At 41.6% G+C, this 16,752-nt stretch overlaps 1 protein-coding gene across 3 annotated transcripts in view; it reads right to left on the bottom strand.

The window, feature by feature from the left end:
• The window catches only part of RELN (reelin), a 296,722-nt gene that overhangs the window by 170,130 nt on the left and 109,840 nt on the right, over positions 1–16,752 (bottom strand). For all 3 annotated transcript variants that reach the window (XM_082239382.1, XM_082239381.1, XM_082239383.1), the window contains 3 exons: positions 12,848–12,918; positions 4,446–4,478; positions 2,350–2,428 (listed from right to left, as the gene is read on the bottom strand). In XM_082239382.1, the coding sequence (XP_082095508.1) occupies positions 2,350–2,428; positions 4,446–4,478; positions 12,848–12,918 (183 nt within the window). The remainder of the gene's footprint in view (positions 1–2,349; positions 2,429–4,445; positions 4,479–12,847; positions 12,919–16,752) is intronic.

Genomic DNA, 16,752 nt, shown 5'->3' on the forward strand with positions numbered 1-16,752 from the left:
CATTTCATTAAAAGCAGTCAGCTCCCAAAAGCCTGTTGGAACACTTGCCAGAGGAAGGACAACAAGGAGCAAGTCAGTCTAACTTCTCTAGAGAGGGAGTTCCAAAGTCTGGGGAAGTCACCAAGAAAGTATGGGGTGGTTTCAAGGGTCCGCCTTGTACAGTTCCTCTGTTGGTGTGTATACTACATCTAGCAAACAACACTAAGCCCCTTGAGAGCAAACTGAGTGTAGCAGCAAACACAGAGTTGGCCGCAATCTGAACCTCACCAGTCAAGGTACATATAAATGCCTCTTTCCCCACTGATAAAGACAGAAGACTCCCTGCAAGAGACACTTCAAATTTTCTCGGTGTGAGTAACCTAAAGAGACCCAGAGGCTAGTTTCACAACTGTTTCACTGCATTTATTACTTTCAGAGAGAGTATGCTACTCCTTGCGTCATAGAAAAACCATCAAGATAAAAGGAGTCACTGAAGGTATTACAGGCCTGTAAGATGCCAATAAACCACTGTATGTGTATACCTTGGGTAGAAATAACAAATCTGGTGGTATAAATGATACGACTGCCTGAATTTCAGGTTGAACACCAACATGATTTATGACCTGTGCAACTCACAGTGTGCACTTGTGACAACTCTAAAGGAGTATTATGTAGAATTTGTGCTAAGGTGTGAGGATGTTAGTTTGTGAAATTACGGGTGCATGCGTTCCAGCTAAATCAATGGTAATTATCTTCCTGGAACTGTGCAGGATTGCAGCCTTGCATTATAATCCACAAATGTGGATAGCACAAAGGCTCTCATCCAAGTGTGAGCAGCTGAAGAAAGGAGACGATGGCAGAGAAGATGCTAATGGAGCATGAGAAGGATAAGACATTGACTGTCAAACCAAGCAGTATGAGCATGGGGATGGGGGAGAGGTAACTGAGACCATCTGCTCACCCGATTCTCTTGCAGCTCTTCTAGAGCAGAAGCACTGGGAAGAGTGTTGGGGTGTATCTGCTGCCAACTGCTGAACATCTCATACATCTGTCTGTCTGTATTGCTACCTTTTATGGGAGCTGAAAAGTGGCGCTCTCCAGTGAGAGTGAGGATTCCCGAGGGAAGTTGTGCGGAGTTTATTCAAATCTCTTGGTGAAAGCTTGAGTTTGGGGGAGGACAGCCTGGGTGGAAGTTGGACTGCTTTCCACAAACACACATCTATGAGACACCTATGAGTTTGCTATAGTATTGTTCTGTTTATGGCGTGTATGGCGTGCCTGGTGCTTCTTCTGCAGTAGTCCATCCACCTTTGGTCTTCACCCTGCACTCAGCACTCACCTGTGGCTCCTGCCAGTTGTCAGCATGTGACAGTGGCCACACCTTGGGAAACAGCTTCAACTGGCTGGCTAAACCAGGTGAGGGCAGCCATTGAGTCTCAAACCCTAGATGAGACATGCTCCAGCAGATTGAGCAGGTGAGACTAACAGGGGGTCCAAAGTCTTTTGAGACACAGGGGAACCGGCAGTTCTGTGTGTCTTTTTATTGGATCAGAATTCACTTGCATGCCGGTGCTTCTTTTAATAGATGAAGCAGAGTGAATTATTGAGGTGGTATATGGTGGCGCTGTGGGTTAAACCACAGAACCTAGGACTTGCTGATCAGAAGGCCGGCGGTTCGAAACCCCGCGACGGGGTGAGCTCCCGCTGCTCGGTCCCTGCTCCTGCCAACCTAGCAGTTCGAAAGCACGTCAAAGTGCGAGTAGATAAATAGGTACTGCTCCAGCGGGAAGGTAAACAGCGTTTCCATGCGCCGCTCTGGTTTGCCAGAAGCGGCTTAGTCCTGCTGGCCACATGACCCGGAAGCTGTACGCCGGCTCCCTCGGCCAATAAAGCGAGATGAGCGCCGCAACCCCAGAGTCAGACACGACTGGACCTAATGGTCAGGGGTCCCTTTACCTTTATATGGGATGAGGTGCTAGTGAACATAATAATGTTTAGACTAGTTTTTAGCTGCTGTTTTGCTAGAGTAGTTTTATAGACTATAATTGCCTATAATTGTTTTATTGTTGATTTATTAATGATAATGTATTAGTTTTATTGGCCCAGGCATTGTAACTGTGGTGTTTTGTGTCATAGCTATGATGTTCTAGTATGTTTATTGCTATTGATACTTTTTTTAAAAAAGACTTTTGGAGAATCACTTGAATGGAATTAAATACAATTAATCAAATCCATGGCCTAAGTGTGCTGCTTCTTTACTTGAGGGTTGGGGGAAGGGGGTTGGCTGTTGTCACAATAAAAATAGGGTGGGGGAAAGATGATACTATATGTGGCTCTTCAAGAAAAATATAAAAATGAAGCAAAACTTACCACATAGCAGGATTCAGTCCTTGTAGCTGATAAGAATCAAAGTCATCTCGTAATATTATGCTTTCGCTGTGCATTTCAGCTGAAAATGAAAGACAGAAAAGAATTCCCAGCATAGTTTGAAAATCAAATGAACAAATGAAATCTCTTTCTTGCTCGGCTTTCTGAAAATATGATTTGGTGTCCTAAATGTCCTGCTTTTGCTTTTTTTTTGGGGGGATCTTCTTGCACAGTGGTAGGGATCACAATTTTCATGCAAAAGGTCTAAGCTTCAGTCCTTGGCAGCTCCAGGTTACACCTAGGAAAGACTTCTGTCTGAAACCCTGGAGAGCAATGGGCAGGATTTGCTGAAACAAATTTTGGAATTGGGATGCAGAAAGGGGAGGTATGGGGAAGTCGGTGAAGTAAGGTTTAAGAAAAAAGGATTTGAAATTATACATGTTTGTTTATGTGTTAGTTTGTTTGTATTGTGTAATGTTTGTGTTTATAAAAATTGTGAAAAACCAATAAAATTTTTATTAAAAAAAAGAAACCCTGGAGAGCAATGGCCAATCATTGTAGATATGCTGAGCTAGCAAGACCAGTCACATGACTTGGTCTAAGGCAGTTTCCTATGTTCCTACTTCTCCTACTTCTGTCACATGTGGGATACATATCCTACAGAATATAAATCAGGCATAGGCAAACTCGGCCCTCCAGATGTTTTGGGACTACAATTCCCATCATCTCTGACCACTGGTCCTGTTAGCTAGGGGTGATGGGCATCGTAGTCCCAAAACATCTGGAGGGCCGTGTTTGCCTATGCCTGATATAAATTATGTCAAAGGCCCCCACTTGTTTTAAAAAACAATTCAGGACCAGTTAGCTGGTAGTGGTTTCATTCTCATGTTCTCCACTCATCTCCCTCCTACTTTGTGAGCCAGTGTCCAACCCAGTATTTCCCAGACTTGGGTCTCCAGCTGTTTCTGGACCACATCCCTAGCTAGCAGGGCCAGTGGTCAGGGATGATGGGAATTGTAGTTCAAAAACAGCTGGGGACCCAGGTTTGGGAAACACTGGTCCAACCACTAATTTCTCAAGTTTTGAACTACTGGTGAAGGAACATATCAAATTGCTTGATACCTGTTTTATGTTTCTAATACTCACGGACACTTCACATATATTAACATCTATAGTGGTCAATGAAATTTATATATTATCTAAAAGGGAGAGGGGATAATGTTTGTCCCTGCTGGCACTGATGCAGTGGCGTAGCGTGGGTTGTCAGCACCCGGGGCAAGGCAAGTAATTTGCGCCCCCTAACCCGTGGATTTGCGCCCCCTAACCCTAACCCCCAGATGTTGCGCCCGGTGCGGCCGGCCCCCCCTGCACCCCCCATGCTACGCCACTGCACTGATGCATTGTTTATCCAACATCCTTGCCTTGGGTGTCAGTGTTCATATAGGAGTCAGACCCAATGTGTATATCTTGCAGTCTCCACGCTGCAAAAATGAAGCATGCAGATCACATATTTTAGGTCCACATGCCCAGACCCTATGCAGATGTAACATCTAATATGAGAACATCAGACATGCTCGGGGGTGGAGCCAACTGACACAAACATACCCACCACTCCGCCAGAGATAGAATACTAATGTCTGCAAAAGGCTAATGTAATAAACAAATGAGCTCAAACATATTTATAAGAGACAGAGAGACATCTGTTAGGTTCATCTGTCAGCTATTTTACTAAGCATTTAGGGGATCCAAAATGAGCTGGAAAAGATTCAGTTATGATTTTCAGTCTAATCTGGGATTAATCTAGAAATACAGTAACATCTCCCTTGCTGCTTTCTCAGAGCTTGTTCTGTGCACCTGAGGACAAGAGATTTGAGATATTATATATTTAGGATGCAACAATTTGAAATCTAATAAGCAAATGGCAATGGGAGGGCAGAGTAGAACTAAATATATTCATTTCTCATTCAAGTCTGATTTATATCCGAACTCTTTCAAAGCTGCAGTTTCATGATTGCTTTGCATTATAGCAAAGCAAAAAATCCAAATACAATAACATAACACGGCAACCGGAAAAAGCAATAGTAACTCTACTGACATACCTAAAAGGGGATACAAGGGAGCTTCTGTTGGAGCTGCAAAAAGAAAAAAGAAAACACCATTCTATTTCAGTAAAGCAGAAGATTAAAATGATATAAATGTTATAATGCTGCATATCATATATATCTTGCTCTTCTCACATGCTAAACAAACATCACATTGCCATCTTGTTTTCATTTTTTGCAAAGTGGTCTTCAAGTAACAAACTTTTGGTATGAAGGACAACAATATTAAAGGAAATAAAAGTCACATTAAATATGACATAGCTCCTCAAATACGTCAAATTTTTCGGAGTTCTACCCCCTTTTTTTGAATTTTGGTCAAAACGTTTATGATTTTTCTGTTTCCTTCTGAGGAAACTGAATAGTTCAGTGAAAAGAGGTTTGTAGCCGGCATCCCATTAAGGCTTTGTTCAATTTTAGGTTTTTCTAAATTTTTCCATAAACTTTTCGATTTTTATTATTTAGTTTATTTCCACAAGATAATATTTCTAGTCGGTTACTTCGCGTTTCAGGGATTTTCACGGTATTTCATTTGTTTTGTGCAATTTCTTGGTTCCGTGAACGTCTTTTTTCTACTGGCCTCAAATGGAGGAGGCTGATCACATGTGTTGCCTGGCTGACCAATACAGGAGAGACATGTTTTGTTGCAGCTGGGGCAGATGAAGGCATCCGGTTGTGCTGCTGCAGGTGCACCATGGCATTTATTTTCTCTGCGCTCCTCCCAGCGGTCTTTCCTTCTCTGGTCACTGCTGTGGATATATGACCTGACTGTCTGTCTCCAGGCACTAAAAGCCACCACAAATCTCAGCCACTGTAGCTCTCCAGCAGTTTGACTTCAACCTCAAAGGCACACCATTCCTTTGTCTCCTGAGAGAGGACGGATGCCAGCAACAGAATTGGCTCCTGTCCACATGTGCATAAAGCTTCATTTGTACATATTCACTCCCATAATACTTGTTATGTACTGAAGTTCTCACCCTGGGCCAGCAGGGGGATACTGTAGATAGTTATGCAAATAAGGGATCGAAAGTGATGTTCAGTGATTGGATAGTTTTAGAAAGTTGATAGTTACGTTGTACTGGAGCTCTATATAAGCAGGCTGACTGATATCAGACGACACAGCGATTCTTCAAACAGCTCTTGTTTATTCACAGGCCAGGACAGAACTGAACTGAAGGGTTCAGTCAGCCTGCTTATATAGAGCTCCAGTACAGCGTAACTGTATCAACTTTCTAAAAATACTTATTTCCTGTGGCCAGTTATAAATATGTCAATTGGTAATTAATAATAATAATATTTCTCAACTTTTGTAATCCAATATTTTCAGGCTGATGGACAGAAATTTGGCTTTTGCACATGCATGTGTAGTGTAGAATGACTGCAACATCGTGATATTTATTTATATTAGGTTAACTTTTCTTCAAGGAGGACACACACATTTTTTTCTAAGGGGTGGGGGGAGTATATGTTTTTCCTCATACCCATTTTAACTCAGAGCAGCCCTGGGAAGAAGCAGTGACTAGTCCAAGTTCATCTAGTGAGCTTCATAGCTCAGTTGGAGTTTGAACATGGGTCTCCAGTAGACCATAACAGAACAGATATTGCTCTCTGGTTCATCAATGCGGATTGCCAGGTTGATGGGTACTAGCAACAAGGTCTATACACCCCCAAACCACTACATGTGGCCTTGTTCCTAATGATTTCTTTCAGGCGTGTTTATTTCCATCTGCCTTTTATTAATCAATATGTCCTGATGATGTTTTGCTGCTTATTTTAAGGGGTTGTAATGTGGATTTCAACTTGGCAATTTGTATATTTGTTATGCTTATTTTGACATCACTTTGTACGCTGCCTTGTGGGGGCAACTGCCCTGAAAAATAGTTTGTTAAAGTTTTAATAAATACACTCAGCTGCGTTTGTGAACTAACCCCAAAACTTTTATTTGAGCCATCCAGTACGTGAAGTTAGGCACAGCCAGCCTTATATCTGTCAGCATTTTGCACAGAAATGTATTGATTGCCCTGCACTGTTTTTTGTTCTGTTGGCAATAATTTTGCACACATTTTTATTAGGATTCATGGGAACTAGAAATGTTTTTTATAAGGAGTGGGGAAATAATTCTGCATGCATGAGTTACTTACCTTTTGGTTTTGAAATAAATTATTTGTAAGGTTAAGCAAGTATTAAATGCCTAACAAAAGACAGTTCTTAACTTCTCACCCATAAAAAATTAATGTTAAGGGCATTTCATTTCCCAAATTTCTAGAGTCTCTGAAAAAGCTTAGGGATTCTTTGCCTCCAGTACCTTTAAGCTAATTTTAAATTCTAATCCTTCATCTGAGAAATTATAGAGGAACTGTGAAGTTACCATTAAACGAGTGATGAACATACTTTTATATCCCCTGGAATAATTTCTTTATTACAATTTATATTTTATTGCACTAGGGTGAAGTTTTGACCTTCACATATTGTAATTAAGGTCCAAAAATGTCAAACACCTGGAGCATCATATAAAATAGAGTGTAGCACTTTTCAAAGTATTTTCAAGTTTAGAATCTTACCAACCCAAAATTATTATTATCAGCTACAATTTAGCCAAAGTTGAGGCATTTTCAAACCCATTTGTTTAATTAAAAGGTTTATAAGCCACTTGATTTAAAAAAACCAACCCGAACACCTCTCCAAGTGGCTTACAAGTAAAATCAGAGAGTTTAGTGAGAGAGATCAGATGTTTAACACTCCTTAAAATCAACAGAGATAAAAAGTCCCTAACTTTAGTTGGTTTGTGCCCTATACTTTTATTTTAGGAATATATAGAATCGTAGAGTCGGAAGGGAGCCTGAGAATCATCTAGTGCAACCCTCTGCATTGCAGAAGATCAAATCTGCAACCTTGCCCTATGTAGCCAAGGTGAGGGTGAGATCTAGAATTGCAGAATTTCCCAAGGGGACAGGCTCCTCCAGGAAGTGATGGTGAGGCACACATGAGCAAACAGGTTCTTATCACAGTACAGTGGTACCTCGCAAGACGAATGCCTCGCAAGACGGAAAACTCGCTAGACGAAAGGGTTTTTGGTTTTTTGAGTTGCTTCGCAAGACCAATGTCTTGCAAGTTTGTTTCCTTTTCCTTAACACCGTTAATACAGTTGCAACTTGACTTCGAGGAGCAACTCATAGCACGCGGTGTGGTAGCCTTTTTTGAGGTTTTTGAAGACTGGTGATTTTTGAAGCTTTTCCAAAACTTTTCCGACACTGTGCTTCGCAAGACGAAAAAAACTGCAAGACGACAAAACTCACGGAACGAATTAATTTCGTCTTGCAAGGCACCACTGTACTTGCTTGTGGGCTTCCCACAGACATCTGGTTGGCCCTGTGAGAACACAGTGCTGGAATAGACAGCGCTTTCATCTGATCTAGTGTGGTTCTTCTAATGCTCTTAGAGATTTCCTCCTCTTTTTGGAGACATGTCTTCATCTCTCCCCTTGATATTCAGCACAATTGTCGGCACCCACCAGGAAGCAAGATGGCTAATTTGAAAGGCGTTCCTCCTCACTAGCCTGTTCAGGCAGAGGTAGCCAGCAGAGCTCAGTTATGATCTCTTGCTGGAGAAAGTGAGGTGATGGCAGCTGGATACTCAGGAAACTGCAGCCACCTGCTCCCCTGATGTCTGTCTTCCCTTACTGGTTTCCCTCTTCTTTCTCCACACCCTGGCAATCTTTTGAAGCTCTACATCCTTCCTTTCCCTCCTGCAGTAGCCTGCTGGGCTGGAGAAAGATCTGCTGGTTCCTCACTAGGTCTTTCCCTGGGTGTAGCTCACTGCCCGGGTAGAGTCTTCAGCTCTCGTGCCAAAAGGGAGAATTGGGTGACTTGTAGGAGGTTCTTGTGGGCTAAGAAACAAATTTTCTTTCATGGGAATTCTCCTATGAATTCTGAAGCACGTTTCCATTGTCAAACATATGAGACTTGGAAGTGTGTTCTGCTGAAATCAATGGCTCCTAAAAGATCGCTTAAAAGGAATATTGGAGAATGGTATAAATGCCGTATGTAATTTAGAAACAAGTTACGTTTATTGATACATGTTTTTAGTTGCATGATTTGTGTCCTTGTATACACAGGGACGTACCTATCAGTAATCTAAAATATATCAAGAAGAGAAGGACGGAACAGAGAATGGAATGAGAAAGAGGAGCTGGCGACTTACTCCTGGCAATCGAATGAGGCAACAATCAGAGCAGCTGGAGTGATAGAAAAATGGTGGAATGATTTTTTATGGGCTTAGCAGAAATGTTATAAGGAGTTAAGCATATATAAGTATTTTAGTTTTAATGGAAAATAAGGTTAAAAAATACGTTATTTACAATATGATAGAAAATGGAGAAAGATGGAAAGGATTTGCTGAAACAATTAATAGAAGTGGAATACAAAAAGGGAGGTGAGAGGAGGTTGAGGAAACAAGGGAATGAAAGATAGAGTACGGAAAAGGGATGATGTATGTTTTTAAATTGTTTTTGTTTTGTTTTATTTAGGGTTAAGGTTAGGGAGTGGGGTTTGTTTAGTTTAGTTTAATGTGCTTAGTTTTGAGTTTAGGTTGTGTTTTGTATTGTCTATATATTGTACTGTATTGTGTGTTTTTTTCTTTTTTCTTTCCTCCTTTGTCTTTTTTTCTGTTTTTTTCTTCCCTTTTTGTAATCTATAAAAGTAATAAATATTATTTAAAAAAAACAAAACAATCAGAGCATCTGTTCTGGTGGTATGAATTCATAACTCAGGCTGCAAAGTCTCCACATGCGAGTCAACAAGTGACTTGGAATGACTGCCTGCAGGGGCACTTTCCCTCTCTCGCCTATCAGAAGAAGCACTCACTGTGCACATTGAGCGCTTCCCATATCCCACAGAGCAGGCGGATAATTCTCTTCCATGCCTAAGAATGGGAAGCCTCTGTGCATGGGGCTCTGGAACTCTCCACATGTATTTCTTTACACTCCGGGTCACTGATTACCTTTCTTCATCATCTCTTCCATTTCCCCAGCTTTAAAAAGGCAAGAAAGCCCACCAAGGGAGGCATGTTTGCTTTGCTCAGTGCTCAAATTTAAATCTAAATAGCACAAATCAATGCTTATTAAAGAGGAAGAGATATAATTATTCTTAGCAATGCTTCCCTCTGTTCATGTTTCCTTTGCATACATTTTTGGAATATTTAGCAAAATATTACAGAATCCTCCCCCCACCCAATAAGGAATACGCATAGTATTAAGATCTTGGGTTCACTTGGAGTAGTTCTTTGGATCATGGTTGTAAACTAATTTGGAGTTGCTTTTAACTGGGGATTCATGAAGGTCTTCGGCCTCTGAAGAACCTGCTTTAGAAAGGCAAAAAAGAGAAAGAGCCATTCTCTTGGGAGCCAGTGTGGTGTAGTGGTTAAGAGCGGTAGTCTCGTAATCTGGGGAACCGGGTTCGCGTCTCCGCTCCTCCACCTGCAGCTGCTGGGTGACCTTGGGCCAGTCACACTTCTTTGAAGTCTCTCAGCCCCACTCACCTCACAGAGTGTTTGTTGTGGGGGAGGAAGGGAAAGGAGAAGGTTGGCCGCTTTGAGACTCCTTAGGGTAGTGATAAAGCGGGATATCAAATCCAAACTACTACTCCTCCTCCTCCTCCTCCTCCTCTTCTTCTTCTTCTTCTTCTTCTTCTTCTTCTTCTTCTTCTTCTTCTCTCTTTGATATTTTCCCATAGAGTAAGGTTACCAGATGTCCCTGTTTCCCAGGGAAACTCCCCGGATTTACAGCTTTATCAGCATTCACATGCACATCGCAAACAAGTGTCCCCGGATTCATAGAAAAAAATCTGATAACCTTACCATAGCTGTGCTTCGGTTAACAGCAAGCTCTCAAATGAAGGCACCCAGGAGCAGTGAGAATACAGTGAGGGGGGAAAGTATTTGACCCCCTGCTAAATTTGCCCATTTGCCCTCTGGCAAAGCCATTTGGTATTTTAAATATTTGTAAGTTGCTTTTATTAGAAAATAGATAAAAGTGATGAACAAATGCAACAAATAATTAAAGCAACAGTGACAACAGGATCTATGGACTATGTGACGAGTTAACCACTCCTGTAGTGAACTTCATCAGCTGAATTTTGAATTGACTTCTGCTGCTGTGACAATTCATAGGCCATCTAGTGACCTCTTTTGGAAACGGAGTGTTTTAAGTGGAGCTTTTCAAACTTAGAGCAAATGGTTTGCCGGAGTCTATTCGTTCCCGTGGACTTAGGAAACATTTTGGGTGGTTCTGATATTTGTTGAATAAGTGGTTCTACTTTGGTTGTATTCCATTTAATAGCAATTGGGAATAGGGATATAAAGTCGGTCCATAGAGGAATATCAACTACTCCAATATCTGGAAGTAGTTAAAGCGTGTTCCTGGAGAATAAGGAGTAGAATAAGGTGCAATTTTTATAAAAAGTGAATGGAGGAATGTAATTGGGGTGGGCAACCATAACAATGGTGTGATAAGCAAACCTTTTCTGAAACTCGGTCTATTGGGAAAAGAAATCAGTGCTAACATTTAATCAAAACGATTAATTAGATAATCAAATGAGCACTATTATGTTGATTTCTGCATATTAAACTATCTGTGCAAGAGCAGGTCAAGCTGCTTTTTCCGCTGGCTTGTTGGCAACCTTTGCCGCAGCCTTGCCTGCTATGTTTTCTAGGCTCTGGAGAGGCTCCAGCGAGGCTCTGCTTCTCTTCCTCCACAAATGAAACCCTCAATTCCTCCTCCTGCCCACAAGCAGGGCTCCTCTCCTCTCTTTGCCCCTTGGTTCTCCTTGGAAAAGAACCAACAGATTCTTCTTCCCATGTGGTGCCCTGTGCAAAAGTTGTTGACCAGTTCTTTTTTTAAAAAAAGCATCTCCACAGCTTGCTTCCTGCCCTAAAAGAAACTGACTTTAAAAAGATAGGCAGCGGCCGCAACAGCATCAGGGGTACTTTTTGGTCACCCCCCACACCCCCCGCCTTGAGTCATTTGTTGTTCTCCTAGCTCTGAAATAAACTGTCTTCCCCTCCCCTTCCCCTTTAAACCTGCACACAATCCTGATTGTAAATACATGAGGATTGCCACGCTGAGTGGCACACATCCCTTTGCTTTTGTTTACTCTTAACAAAATACAGTGGTACCTCGGGTTACATATGCTTCAGGTTGCATACGCTTCAGGTTACAGACTCTGCTAACCCAGAAATAGTGTTTCAGGCTAAGAACTTTGCTTCAGGGTGAGAACAGAAATCATGCTCCAGTGGCGCAGCAGCAGCAGGTGGCCCCATTAGCTAAAGTGGTGCTTCAGGTTAAGAACAGTTTCAGGTTAAGTACGGACCTCCAGAACGAATTAAGTACTTAACCCGAGATACCACTGTAGAAGATTCTTATTTGGATTAATAAAAAAATGTAGACTTTATGCAATATACAAAGAGCAGGAATTTTATGGAAGTGCAGAATTTACAACCTTTTAAGATTATATTGACTGATGGAAAATGCCAAGAAACATGCAATGATATATCTCAGTGTCTAATTTTGAACAAGAGAAAGGTAGAAATCATATAGTACTTGTGGTGTTTGAAATGCCCCTGAGGCTGCCACATACCTTTCACTTGTCCCAAATCTACAAACTAAATTCAAATGGAAAAAAACAAGATTGACTCCCTGTATACCTCTACTCAAAAGGAAGTCCCAATGAGTTCATGGGGCTTTCTCATAGGTATAGGATTAAAGCCTAAACTGGACTTGATGCTTTGTGGTTCAATGCAGGCATTTAGAATGCATCCCAGATACCTCGGAGACAGAACAGAACTTGTTTGAATGATATCGATGGAGTTCTAGATAGGACAGTTAATCTAGTCATTTCAAGTATCAATCCCTCTTCCCAGGGAACTCAGAATTGTGAGGAGCTTACTAGCAACTCTCAACAAACTACACTTCCAGAATCATTTGGGGGAAGCCAGGACTGTTTAAAATGGTGATACTGCCCTTAATATATAGTGCAGACAGGACCTTAAGGGAGCTTGTCATACAGGTGTGAGAAAATCTGCATCTGTTGAAATTCTGTCTTATGCAAATCACAAGTCCTTTGCATCTGCTCATCTTCATGCTAGATGGACTCCTGAGTAGAGTGGGGAGGTCATGGCAGGTCTTTTCAACCAAGAAGATCAATAACAAACAGCTTGCATTTTGCCAGGCATATGGGAACAAAGCCTGAAACTGATCCATCAGTATGGAAGAACAACACAATCACATCCTTAATAATTTTGCATCTTTCATGTCTATCAATCAGCTATGCGTCTCCTCAAGTACTAATAATGTCTACAACTACAAATGAATATGGAAGAGCAAGATTCTAAATGAAAATAACTCTTACCTCCTTGTTCACACAACTGTTGGGCTAAGGCATCCTTGAATATAACTTGGCCCCTGTGAGTAGCTGTTGCCCTGGAAATATAAAGAGAAAAAAAATTAAATAATGTAGAAAGCTCAGTTGTGGTACAAAATAGTTCATTTAGGTTACAGAAAATATGGGTTTGCCAAGAGCATGGTAAGATACACATCACTATGCAAATTTCAGACAAATACCTCTCCACACATTGGCAGTCACTCAAAAGCAATTACAGCGGTACCTTGGTTCCTGAACAGCTTAGTTGTCAAACAAATTGGCTCCTCAGTGCTGCAAACCCAGAAGTACGGTAAGTGTTCCGGTTTGCAAACATTTTTTTTGGAAGCCAGAAGTCCGACTTGAGTGCAGGAAGCACCTGCAGCCAATTGGAAGCAGTGCCTTGGTTTCTGAAAGGACTCCCGGAACGGATTAAGTTCGAGAACCAAGATACCGCTGTATTTAAGTAGAGACCGCAGGACAGATAGTCATTTGAACATGCCATCAGTGTTTTTTTCACTGATCAAAAAGCTACTTAATGCATGTTCTAGCTAAATGAACACGAATTCTTAAAACAAACATATTCCTAAAAATAAAAGAAACTGACTATTCAGCTAATATCAATATTTAAAACCAGTGTTAGAAAGTGAGATATGAAAGCTAGGACCTAAATGGCACCTTAAACCTAGGTTATGGGCACAACGGAATGTCTAGGCCCGCTTTTTTTCTAACAAGAATAGAAAGCTGAAAATGAATGAACTGTAGCTAAAATATTATGTTCATTTTTCACATGGTCTAGTTCTTCCCCACCCCCTAATATTCTTAAGAGGGTCTCTTCTTCAGTCTTCAGAGGGTAGCTGGAAGTGGGGAGGAGAAAAAGCTCCTCCTTTCCTTCCACTCTGCAGTTTTAATCTGAAATCTTAGGTGCAGTACTGCGCCCAGAGCTCAGAAACTGCTTGTGCTAATGAAATTCCCTGTCGCAAAATGTGCCTAGAACAATGCGAGTTTCGAACGCTGTTTGAAACCTGACACACCATCTCAAGATGGACATCTCACTGAATATAAAAAAGAAGATGATCAGTGTATGAAAACTGCATGTGAGTGGGGTGAAGGGAAAATATATTCTGCTTGGTTACTGGGCTGCAAATCAGCACAACTATGTTTTTCACATTCAAATTATCATGTGATTTGAATTTTCCATTCTTCGTTCATTCTTTTCATTTAATGAATGTAGCACCTTAGACACTGTTATAAAACTTCCGTGCTGGTTGTGCCTGCAACAGAGGGTAAAGAGAAGGGCAGAGCAGAGATGGTAAACGCACACAGAAACAGGTTGAAAACAGGCTTTGGTCATCTTGATTTCAGTTTACATTAATTTGGCTTCCTCTGGCCAGGGACACACTGATATCACTGGCACAGCCTGATTGCTAATCATGGAAATGCCTAGCCTGTCTGCTGGGTGGCCTGGGAGGAAGAATAATGGCTGGCAACAGATGGTGTAAGCTACCACCAACTTGGGGTAAAGCACAGCATCCCTGTACAAATCAAGGCTGTGACTCAGGATTCCCTGTGGTTGCAGGGGGAAAAATTAGTACATGAGAAGCACAAACCTGGATTTCCATACTGCTTCCACTGGAGTAGTGAACCTGGGCCAAATGCAGCTCTCTAATCCTCTCTACCTGGCCACCAGGACTCTCCCCAAATCACCACCTAGACCACACTCCTCACTGATTTGAGCATCCTGGAGTATATTTTTGCCTGGCTAATTTGATAATACCTTTTGCTTGCCTTGATGCAGAATAGAGAGAAGTGTGGAGAAGCTACTGTACAAAGATAAAATTTACATTTACAGCTCCACCTACTTTTGTCTCTGGCTCTGCCCCCCACCCCATCATGTGGCCCCTGGAAGGCTTCCCAAGAGGGAAAATGGCCCTTGGGCTGAAAAGGTTTGCCCATTCCTGGTTTCCAATATGGCAGTCATCTCTTGAATTGTGCCATAGTATTGGGCTTGGGTACCTTCATAGGTGTACAGTGCACACTGGCCAGAGAAATTAGGGTGTTAATTCATGGAAATGGGCTTAGGAAGCTGCTTGACACTGAGTCAAACTATTGGTCCATCTAACACAGGGATGGGGAACTTGTGGTCCTCCCGACATCATCTTTGACCATTGGCCATGCTTGCTGGGGCTGAGGGGAGTTGAAGTCCAACAACATCTAGAGGTTCACAGGTTCCTGACTCTTGATTTAGCCCTGTTTTGATAGCGCTGACTTGCAGCTTGGAGATGCTGGGACCTTTTGCATGCAAGCCATGTGATCTACCACAGAGCTACAGCCCCTTCCAAAGGAAAGTGGAAAAGAATATTTGTTTCCCCAATTAGCTGAAAGGAGTCTTTGAAGAGGATTATGAATGTAAATCAGCACAACTAGTCTTTTGCTTCTTTGAAATGCAGTAGGTACAAAGTACACCTCCAGATGCCACAATGCTGTCATAATTGAGTGCTTAATCGTCAGAGGTCTAATTCTCCTTTGATTCACGTAGCTAACTCCCAGTGACACAAAATGGAATGTGCATTCATGTGCAAAAAAAGGAAAACAACTTCATTAGTGATCATTCAGCTATCGGAAGACATGGTAAAAACAAACAAAAAACATTTGGGATTATTTGTTTTTAAGATGTTCCAGGAGCAACCATGTGGGAAGCAGAGATTTGGCTACATTTCTTCCTATATACATAAAAATATAAGGCTGTCATTGTGCAGCCCTCATTGAAGGATTTGTAGTGCTGCAACACAATCCTGGGTTTGCATAAAATCAGGGTTGGGTAGGAAAGCAAAGGAGAAGGCCGGTTGCACAACAGCAGGATCCTGAGAGGAGGAAAGTGGTGGTGTAAAACAATGGCGGAAGTTTGAGTAAAGTAGGAATGGAAAGAACTGAGAGGAAAATGATGGTTTTAAACAACAGAAGATTTGAGTAAAGTACCTTCACACAATGGAATATTTGAGGGCTCTGCATGTTTTATCTTTAAAAACATGAGGCAGCTGAGGAATACAAGAAGGAGATGTTTGAGTACAGTGAGAAGGGAGGGACACTAAAAGGGTGCAATGGCTCTTTTAAACAATGGCAGAAGTTTAAGCTGGGGTGGAGGATCACTGAGAGGAAATGGCTGTTTTAAGCAACAGAGATTTGAGCAGAGATGCAAAAATACTGAGAGGAGAAAAGCGGCTGTTTAAAACATGGACAGAGGTTTGAGTAAGCAGGGGGTAACTAAGGGGAGGGGGAAGTGGCAGTTTAAAATAAGGTTTGAGTACAGCAAGAAGGGAGTTAGGAATGGTTTTGTTGTGTTAGCTTTTTGTTCTTAGCTTCTGTGTTGCACCCATCTCTGCTATTTCTGTGGGATAACCATTCTCTATATGTTGGTGGCATTGAAAAAACCAGGTATAAAATTAGAATTATTGGCATCCAGGAATTCTTACTTTATATCTATTTTTTCCCCTTTTCACCAACAATTTCTCTTCGGTAAAACTGTTTAAAAAAAAACAACCCCTCAAAGTCTTAATTTTTTTTTTAATTGAAACTTTTTAGCATATGATACAATAAAAAACAGATTAATCTAAATAAAAAAAGAAATCAACAAAAAAGATCTTAACCCTTGTCTCACATTAAAGGAAATGGACCCTCCCAGCATTCACCAGGGATGTTTTCCTTTATTTTCCCAGTCTCCCATCCTGGAAAGTCTTTCCTTCCCTTCTTCTCACACAGGGTCTTTCACCTCCCATCTATCACCTTCCCGTGTGTACCCTCATTAACGCAGAGTAAAAGGACCATTAGGTCCAGTCGCGGATGACTCTGGGGTTGCGGCGCTCATCTCGCTTTATTGGCCGATGTACAGCTTCCAG

Source organism: Podarcis vaucheri, assembly GCF_965113315.1.
Source record: "Podarcis vaucheri genome assembly, chromosome: 10".
Classification (NCBI taxonomy): domain Eukaryota; kingdom Metazoa; phylum Chordata; class Lepidosauria; order Squamata; family Lacertidae; genus Podarcis; species Podarcis vaucheri.